At 43.1% G+C, this 10,195-nt stretch overlaps 1 protein-coding gene across 1 annotated transcript in view; it reads right to left on the reverse strand.

Moving 5' to 3' along the window:
• The window catches only part of FAM184B (family with sequence similarity 184 member B), an 80,054-nt gene extending 69,859 nt beyond the window's left edge, over nt 1–10,195 (reverse strand). Inside the window, 1 exon segment of the mRNA XM_036280297.1 lies at nt 10,049–10,195. Coding sequence (XP_036136190.1) covers nt 10,049–10,195 — 147 coding nt within the window.

Genomic DNA, 10,195 nt, shown 5'->3' on the forward strand with positions numbered 1-10,195 from the left:
GACACGCGAGCTAGCACGGAGCTGTGACCTCCCCACGCTCCCGCAAGCTGGCCACGCAGAAACCGGACACGCGAGCTAGCACGGAGCTGTGACCTCCCCACGCTCCCGCAAGCTGGCCACGCAGAAACCGGACACGCGAGCTAGCACGGAGCTGTGACCTCCCCACGCTCCCGCAAGCTGGCCACGCAGAAACCGGACACGCGAGCTAGCACGGAGCTGTGACCTCCCCACGCTCCCGCAAGCTGGCCACGCAGAAACCCGACATGTGAGCTAGCACGGAACTGTGACCTCCCCACGCTCCCGCAAGCTGGCCACGCGCAGGCCACAGCTGCAGTTCGGCATTTTATCCGATGAGAAACAGCAGGTCCAGGAAGAGTTTGTTCACTAGTCTATCAATGAATGGGGCACACCAACCATGAACCGGGCACTGCTTTAGACCCTGGAGGTACAGGAGCGAACAAAGCAGACAGAAATCCCTGCCCTCAGGGAACTTCCTCTGGAGAGAAGAGGGGAAACGGCAACAGCTGAGGGGGTCTCGGAGGGGGACAGGGCAGCAGCCCTGGCCGGGGAGCAGGGAGACCGTCTGAAGAGAGCGAGCTCGCCCCGGCGGCACAGCCAGGATCAGGCAGAAGAAACCACGGGGACAAAGGCACGATCAGAGCAAGCCCGTCACATGTGAAGGCCTGAAGGAAGGCTGGTGTGGCCGAGGAGACGACACCGAGAAGCCAACAGCAGTCACCTTGAGTGACCACGACAGAAATCACAGTAGGTGAACAAATGTCAGTCCAAGTGACGTGGGGAGCCACTGGTGGGTTTAAACGGAAAAATGAGATGCTCCGGTTTATGTTTTAAACCACCATTCTTGTCAGTGATGGGAGGGCGAGGCTCGGCCGCCAGGCCTGTGAGGGGCACAGCAGGGGTGAGGTGGCCGGGACTGGCCTGGACATAGAAATGGGAGCAAAGAGGTGGACTGCTTTGTGAAATCACCGGAACTTGCTTCAGAACTGGAATTAAACAGGAGGAAGACAAGATGTGGCTTCTTTTAATTTTATCTATTGAGATATAATATCTGGACCATACAATCTGCCCATGTAAAGTGCACAATTCAACTGTTCATTAGGTGTCCAGGCATCTTTGCTTTTATTCACAGAGCTGTGGAGCCATCACTACAGCTGACTTTAGAATATTCTCATTACCCCCAAAGAAACTCTGCATCCCTCACCCACTATCCCCACTGTACTTTCAACCACATTTTATTATTCATCCTTCAACTGATAGACATTTAGTTTATTTCCCCTTTTTGGCTATTATGGATATGTTGCTGTAAATGCTGTGTAGCCGTTCTCGTGTGGGTGTATCTGGTCATTGCTCTTGGGTACATACCTGGGCATGGAATTGCTGGCTAATGTGAAAACTGTTTGACTGCTTGAGGAACTGTCAGACTCTCTTCCAAAGTGGCTACAACATGGTACATTCCCACCAGCAGTGTCTGAAGGTTGGAGTCGGTTTTAAGATCATTCTGGATTGGAGGCAGGCTGGGGGAAGTGCAGAGACCCAAAGAGTTATGCAAAAGTGGCGGAATCTTAGTAGAGTTCAAAGACACTCAACTTAAGGTGCTCTTCATGCTGTTTATGGCAAAAAGATTTTTGCGAGATAGCCGTCTTTGCATCATGAATCACACTGCTAAATTAAAAGATTCCAGCAGAGGGGACTTGTTAAAACAGATCTGCACTTTTCAAATCTGGAATCCTACGGCGAAGTGGTACAGACTGCTTACACGTCTCCCCGAACAAGCTCCCGCAAGCAGGCGAGGGATCAGGGGGTGCAAGAGAACGCCCACACCTCCAAGCCACGAAACGCCGGGCTCAAGGGGCAGCCGGTTGCTGAGGACTGCTGTGGCGCCAGGCGTCGCTGCCGCTGCCTTTGGACACGGTCCTGGCCTCCCCGTTTTGACAACGGGGCAGCAGATCTGTTCCTCTAAAGTCCTTCCAGCTTAGGGAGCAAAGGCACACCGACATTCGTCAGACTCACCATGCGCCTGGCCCTGCGTGAGATGCCCCACTGACGTTTCCCAAGCTAACGAAACCTCACAGCAAATCACGAAGGAAGAAAAATAAAACTATTTTTCCCAGTAACAAGATGAGCAAAGTTGGTCCCTCCGGACTGGAAGGCCATCCGAGGCCTCTCTGAAGAGATGGCGTCCGAGCTGATACCAGCCATGTGAGGTCAGGACGAAGAGCATTCCAAGGTGAAGCCCAAACTGTTCATTAGGTCTCCAGGCATCTTCACTTTTCTTCACAGTTCATTTCAAATCTATATGCATTAGTACAACGAAGAGCAAGAAGTATCCCTCTAGAAATAAGTCAAGTTTAAATTCATTTGAAAGATAACCTCGAGCCGGGCCGGAGTGGCTCGGTTGGGTGTCGTCCTGAGCACGGAAAGGTTGCTGGTTTGATTCCCAGTCAGGGCACATGCCCGGGTTGCGGGTTTGACCCCTGGTTGGGGCGTGTACAAAAGGCAACCGATTGATGCTTCTCTCACACATTGATGTTTCTCTCTCTCTCTCCCTTCCTCTCTAAGCATGTCCGTGGGTAAAGATTAAAAAAAAACAAAAAAAACAAAGATAACTTTGAGTAGAGAGTATAATTCTTTTTCCTTAGTGTTTCTAATTTTATACTCAGTGCCTATTCTCCATAACAACATCTCCCCAACCCTCCCTTACCACTTCCCTACTCAATCCTACCCACCCCCATCCAGTATCATTGTTTCCGCTGTGTCTAGTAGACCTTGGTAAGGTTCTGGGACGTGGCAAGAAACAATTTGCTTGATCTAGTTGTGCTAGAAATAGTGGCTTTGACCTCCAGAATGCCCATGAGAAACAGGAATCCCCCCTTATCCTCAGGGGTTACCTTCTAAGACTTCCCACGAATGCCCGAGACTGTAGACAATACCAAGCCCTATATATACTGTTTCTTCCTATGCAAACATATCTATGAAGAAGCTTAACTTATAAATCAGGCACAGGAAGAGACAATAGTAACATAAATAAAATAGAACAGTTATAACAATATACTGTGATAAAAGTCATTTGAATGGCTTTGGGGCGGTGATTAAGTCACATAAGGGTGACTTGAACACAAGCAACGCCAGGAGGGTCGATCTCATAACCTAGACAGCTCCTGCGTGGCTAACGGGTGGAGGTGGATTTGCTCCTAATGTAACTCTTCTGTGCCCACTTTACAGTTTAAACCTTCAGTTGTTCTAGAGCAGTGGTTCTTGGCCCCGTGTTAACATTAAGAGACCTTTGGGGCTTTGGAAAAACAGCAGCACCTGCCGCCACTCTCGCTTCTCCTAAGACGGAGCCTAGGGCCTCCTGTGCTTTCTTAAATTTAGAAATATTTTCAAATGTAGGGGGAAAATGCCATAAAAAAAAAAAAATAGTGCAATGAACATCCACAGACTCTTTACCCAGGTTCATCTATTCTTAACATTTTGTCCCATGTTTTATCATTTGATCTCCTTTAAAAAATTTTTTTTTCCCCTTTATTGATTTGAGAGAGAGAAGAAAGGAGAGGGAGATAGAAACATCAATGAGCGAGAACATCGATTGGCCGCCTCCTGCATGCCCCTCACTGGGGTTCGGGCCCACAACCTGGACATGTGCCCTGACTGGGAATTGAACCGGTGACCTCTTGGTGCATGTATCGATGCTCAACCACTGAGCCACACCGGCCGGGCTCATTTGGTCTCCTATGTTTTATTTTCTCTATTTTACCAACATGCATTTCCTCAGAATAAAGACATTTTCTTTTCTTCTTTTATTCAGTCCTCACTGGAGGATATGTTTTCCATTGCTTTTTAGAGAGAGTGGAAAGGAAGTGGGGGGGTAGAAAGAGAAAGAGAGAGAGAGAGAGAGAGAGATTGATGTGAGAGACACACATCAATTGGTTGCCTCCCATGTGAGCCCTGACTGGGGCCAGGATTGAACCTGCAACCCAGGTACTTGCCCTTGACTGGGAATCGACCTGCAACTCTTTGGTGCTAAGGTTAATGTTCTAACCACTGAGTAACAAGCCAGGGCTAACGACATTTTCTTGCATAGCCACAGTGTAGTTGTCAATGCCAGCAAATTTAACACTGATACAAACATTGTATTTTCTCTATCATCATATTCTAGCTTGTTAATTGACCCAATGATCTCCTTGTTGAACTTTCCCATTCAAGTACAGAATCCAGTGTAGGATCAGGCATTGCGTTGAGTTGTGGTCTCACTGGTGTGTTTGTAAAAGCTCTCCAGGTGGATTTAATGTGCATCCTGATATTTATCTACTCCACTAAATGGTCATGAGCTGTTTACCAGACGCAAAGTATTGTGAATAAATTAAGGTGATTCTTATATTAAGGGCTATACTATATACCAATGATTTTCAACCTTTTTCATCTCATGATACACATAAACTAATTACTAAAATTCTGTGGCACACCAAAAAATACATATTTTTTTGTTGATCTGATAGGAAAATAGGTATAATTTTTATTAATTCACTCTGAAAGGCTATTGTGTGTTGGCTGTTGTCATTTTTTTATTTGACAAGCTAATGGAAAAGAGGTCAGTGTCCCTGACTAAATAGTCAGGTATTGCATATTTTAAAAATTCGTGTGGCACACCAGTTAAAAATTGCTGCTATACATAAATCAATGATAATATCAGAGGTATAAGTATCATGAGAGAATTAACCAAATCCGTGGGGGGAACCTTCTGGAGAAACAGATGCATATGAAAAAAAAAAGAAACCTACCTAACAATTGATTAATTAATACATGCTTCATTACAAAAGTGAGGGTTTTCAAAGGTTTTTCTTGCAAAAAGTGAGACTGAAATAAAAACATCTCGGAAGAGGAAATGCCAAGAGGAAAGTGGAGGAAGGGACAGGGCAGTGAAGGGAGGAGGAAACTGCACTTCACGGGCTTTGAGAACTGGGTGCACGGGGTGCAGGGGTGTTCCCGGAAAACTCGGCTGGAAAAATGGATGCTGGTACAGTCGCCGTAGAAAATAGTTTGGCAGTTTCTTATAAATTTACCCAACAATTCCATTCCTAGGTATCTATTTACCCAAGAGTATTGAAACTTTATGTCTACACAAAGATTTGCACAGGAATGTAATAATTTTAGCAGCAATATTTATAACAGCCCCAAAGTGAAAATAACCCCAATCTCAAATGTCTGTCAGCTGGTGAGTGAATGATCACAATGTGGTATATCCATACCATGGGACAATGAAAAAGGAAGAAATGAATGGTATACGCTACAGCATGGATGAACCCCAGAAACATTATGCTAAGATTTCGCCACTAAATAAAAGAGCCAGATATAAATAGCACCTAGTGTATCATTTTATTGATACGAACTGTCTGGAAAAGACAAATATATTGAGACAGAAAATACATTAATGGCTGCCTGGCATTGGGGTGAGAATGGAAACTGACTAACCACAAATGGGTACAAAGGACCGATTTCTTTGGGTTGATAGAAATTTCCTAATACTGGATTATGGTTATGGTGCAAAAATTCTGTAAATTTACTTAAAAATATTGAATATTGAATTGTAAACTTAAATAAGTGAATATTATGGTATGCAAATTATACTTTAATAAAGTTGTAAAAATGTAAAAGTCATCAACATCAGACAGAAAGAAAATAAGAATAGCAATCCTAGAAATAAAAAATATAATTATTGAAATTCTAAACCTTCATAAATAAAAAAACTCTGGACTGGACAAATTATTTAGAGGATTGGCAAATAGTAAGACAGTATTAAGAAATTCACCAGGATACAACATAGAGACAATAAAGAATTTTTAAAAAACATTCCAAGATGGAAAGGCTTCCTTACTCACCTAATAGCAGTTTGAGAAAAGAGAATGGATATTTGAGAAGCTGTATTTGCAGATAATATCACTGATAACTCCAGAATTAAAAAGAGCACATGAGTTCATAATAAAAAGTATACTAAAATCTAGAGAGTTCTAGTGAATATAAAAACACAAACAAAAAACTTGAACATTAAATGCTATCAAAAGAAAAGGTAGATTATCAACAAAAGAGATGAAAATCAGATTAGCAGTAGAATTTTTACTAGCAGTAATTAGTTCCAGAAGAAAATGGAGTACTAGCATCATTGTGCTATGAGAAAGTAACCATTCACTAAAATTTTATACCCAGATAAATGATCACCCAACAGTGAGGGCAAAATGAAAACATTTAAAAATATACAAAGAATTTTCTCCCCCTCTGAGACCCCTACAGAAAGAACTATTAAAGGATGAACTTCAGCTAGAAGAAAAATGAACCCAAAGGGAAGACTTTGGATTCAAGAAAAAATTGTAGTGAGTACAAAAATTGGTAAAATGTCAGTAAGTTTAACTCTTGACTATAAAAATAAATTTTAAATTAAAAAAGTAAAAATCTTGCCCTGGCTGGTTTTGCTCAGTGGTTAGAGCGTCAGCCCATGGACCAGAGAGTCCTGGGTTCAGTTCCGCTAAGGGCACGCACCTTGGTTGCAGTTTGTCCCTGGCCTTGGTTGGGCTCCTCTGGGTGGCAGCCACTCAATGTGTCTCTCTCACACTTCGATGTTTCTCTCTCTCTTCTTCCCTCTCTCCCTCCAGCTCTATCTGAAGACAAATGCAAAAATGTCCTAGGGTGAGAAAAATAAAATAAAATAAAATAAAATAAAATAAAATATAAAAATCTCCAGACAATGATGGCAAGATGGGAAAGGGGAGGGCTGTTAAATGGATAAGGTATGACAAGCTCTTTTGTAGGAAGAAAAAGTTATATCATAACTTTGTTTAAAAAATATAAGCAGGTATGTTAGAAAAGAAAAGACAAATCTGAAAAGAAATAAAGTGTAAAGCCCTCAAACCAGCAGTAGAAAATGAGAAAATTCAGATAATTTTATTAATCCAATAGAAGGCAGGGATAAAGAAAAAGGAAGAATAAAAAGGGATACTAAATTAAAAGCACAAAATAGGACTACATCAAACTAAAAAGCTTCTGCACACAAAAAAAACAACCATCAAAATGGAAAGGGATCCCACTAAATGGGAGACCATAATTGCCAATGACAGATCAAATAAGGGGTTAATTTCCAAAATATATAGAGTACTCATACAACTTAACAAAAGAAACACAAAGAACCCAATTAAAAAATGAGCAGAGGACCGAAAGAGACACCTCTCCAAAAAGGACATACAAATGGACAAGACACATATGAAAAAATGTTCAACATCACTAGTCATCAGAGGGATGCAAATTAAAACAACGAGGTATCATTGGCTGCCATCAACAAATCATCAAACAACAAGTGCTGGTGAGGGTGTGGAGAAAAGGGGACTCTAGTGCACTGCTGGTGGGAATGCAGACTGGTGCAGCCACTATGGAAAACACTATGGTGTTACCTCAAAAAATTAAAAATTGAACTGCTATTTGACCCAGTGATCCCACTTCTAGGAATATACCCTAAGAAGCCTGAAACACCAATCAAAAAGAATGTATGTACCCCTATGTTCATAGCAGCACTATTTACAATAGCTAAGATCTGGAAACAGCCCAAGTGTCCATCAGTGGATGAGTGGATAAAAAAGCTGTGGTACATATACACAATGAAATACTATGCAGCTGTAAGAAAGAAAAATCTCTTCTCCTTTGAGACCACATGGAAACCTAGAGAGTATTATGCTAAGCAAAACAAACCAGGCAGAGAAAGACAAATATCACATGATCTCACTTATTTGTGGAATATAATGAACTAAACAAACTGATGAACAAAAATAGACCCAGAGACATAGAAGTAGGGTACAGACTGACAAACCTCAGAAGAGGTGGTAGTTGGGGGGGGGGGGGAGATGAACCACAGAACTTGTATGCATGTACACATAACCAATGGACATGGACAACAAAGCTGGGGATGGGGGGTGATAGGGAGGAGGGTGTCTGGGGAGGGGGGGAAAGGAGAAACATCTGTAGCAAAAATAAATTAATAAAAATCATTATAAACAAGAAAAGCACAAAATATTATGGAAGAATAGTCTGAATATATCAGTAATCATAATACATGCACAAAGATTAAATTCATTTATCAGAGACACAAGCAAAATAAAACTTATAGAAAGATTAAATGTAAAGAAATGAGAAATATGTGACATATAAACAGTGGCCAAAAGAAAGGTGGCATATCAATATCAAAATGTCTCCCTTAAACAATTAGCATGAAAAATGATAAAAAGAGGCATTACATAATAAGAATCAACTGTGTTTTCTAGTGCAAAATATACTGTGAGACATGCTGTCTACTATGTGCTAGGGACCATAACCGCTTTCTTCACTCCTGGACCTTCAGTGCTTGGCACATAATAGGTGTGCCATAAATATTAATGAGTGAAATGATTACATTACTGAAATGATCTGTTGATGTGTGTGTCACAGCACAAGGGCAGAGGCCCTGTCTGAGTCAGTTTTATGCCCTCAGTACTAAGCACATAGTGGGTACTCCATAAATTCACAATGAATTCAAGATTCATCTCTTCCACAAAATCCCTTGTCACTGCTCTTACCTATATCCTTTGTTTCTACTTCTATAGCACTCAGAATTTGAAATATCCAATTTAGGAACTGATTTTATAGTAGTGTCTTTTCGTTTTTGATCCAAACCTTGTTCCTCCAAAATTATTTTAGATCCTTTGAAGATAGAGAATATAGTGCCTTGAATTAATACATTTTGGGGGGTTGCTGTCACTTCGTAGATGGATGTAGATTAGATCAGTGATGACAGCAGCACATGCCATGGCCTCCAAGGACCATCTTCATTCCCTTTTCCATTCTTGACTAAAGAGATCACTATTTAGAGACAGGATCCTGTGCAAAGAATGTGGAGAAGTTAATGTGTGTGTGTGTGTGTGTGTGTGTATATGTGTGCGTGTGTGTGTATGAAGAAGGCAGCTACTGTCCAATTCCATGTCTCTGTGCTCTCTCCTTTCTGCCAAAATAGGGAGGAAAATGCATGTGATCCCCCCAAAAAAGTGGGTGTAGGAAGTGGGAGGGAAATAGTCAGGGAAGAGACCGTGCCCCGAACACTACTGGACAGAACCTGAACCTGGAGTTTATTATGAGATCAAAAGGAAACCCCATGGGAAACAACTAAATTCAGGCACAAGGAGCCTTGTATAGAAGGCAGAGAGGGATGCTGTTCTCCATCTACCCATAAGGCACACCAGGAGAACCTACCGCAAGAAGCTCCTAATTGGGGAGCCATAGAGGGTTAATCAACAGCAGAGCAGTATCTTCTGGTCTTTATAAGGAATACACCACAGTCCATGGAGGTTCAATCAGGGCCCTGGGCTGAGGTGAGGAGGTGGGCTGGCTGACCTCCCAAGGTCCTTTGGAATCCCATAATTAAATGGTGAATCCTGCACTTGCTTATTTATACTCCTACACACGTCCGCACCCAGTTTGATAGTAAGTCCCCTGGGCTGCCTTCCAGGTTTAGTACGATGCCACGCAAGCTGCTGGCACTCAAAAAATGACTCAAATATTTGTTGAAAGAAGAAATAAATGAATCGAGTGTTTAAATAGAGCGCACATGACCTCCCCGACTGTAAAGTATCGCGAAGAATGAAATCACAACATTCCAGGCACGATCACTTGAGCGGAGCTGGCAAAGGAAACACACACACACACACACACCCACCCCCACCCCACCAGCACAGATTCAACTCCATTCACATTCCCAGCTTGGGAGCACAGACCACCCGCTCAGCACGCAAGCTGTAGGAGTTTCCTTGTCAAGGATCCTCTCTCTCAGCTGCTTTTAGATGGTGCCTCCAGAAGGTCAAGTCACCAAGATTTAGGACCGCTTCCCTTCCGGGTTGGCCTCCGAGACAAAGTTTCAGCCTGGGTTCGGCCTGGGCCTCCCCTCGGCGCGACCGCACTCCCTCCCCAGCCCGGGGAACCCCAGGCGCGCAGGTACCCAGCTCGCAGCGCCTCACCTTACCTTGGTGAGCTGGGCTATCTTCTTGCACATTTTCACGTGCATCTCTGGGTCGCAGTCCATTCTCCAGCAGGCGCTACCGTGGGCATCAGCTTTGGAGCCCGGGCAAGTCCCGGGTGCGTGAATTTTGCTGTTGAGTGCAGAAGCCAT

Source organism: Molossus molossus, unplaced genomic scaffold (assembly GCF_014108415.1).
Source record: "Molossus molossus isolate mMolMol1 unplaced genomic scaffold, mMolMol1.p scaffold_m16_p_1, whole genome shotgun sequence".
In the NCBI taxonomy this organism is placed as follows: domain Eukaryota; kingdom Metazoa; phylum Chordata; class Mammalia; order Chiroptera; family Molossidae; genus Molossus; species Molossus molossus.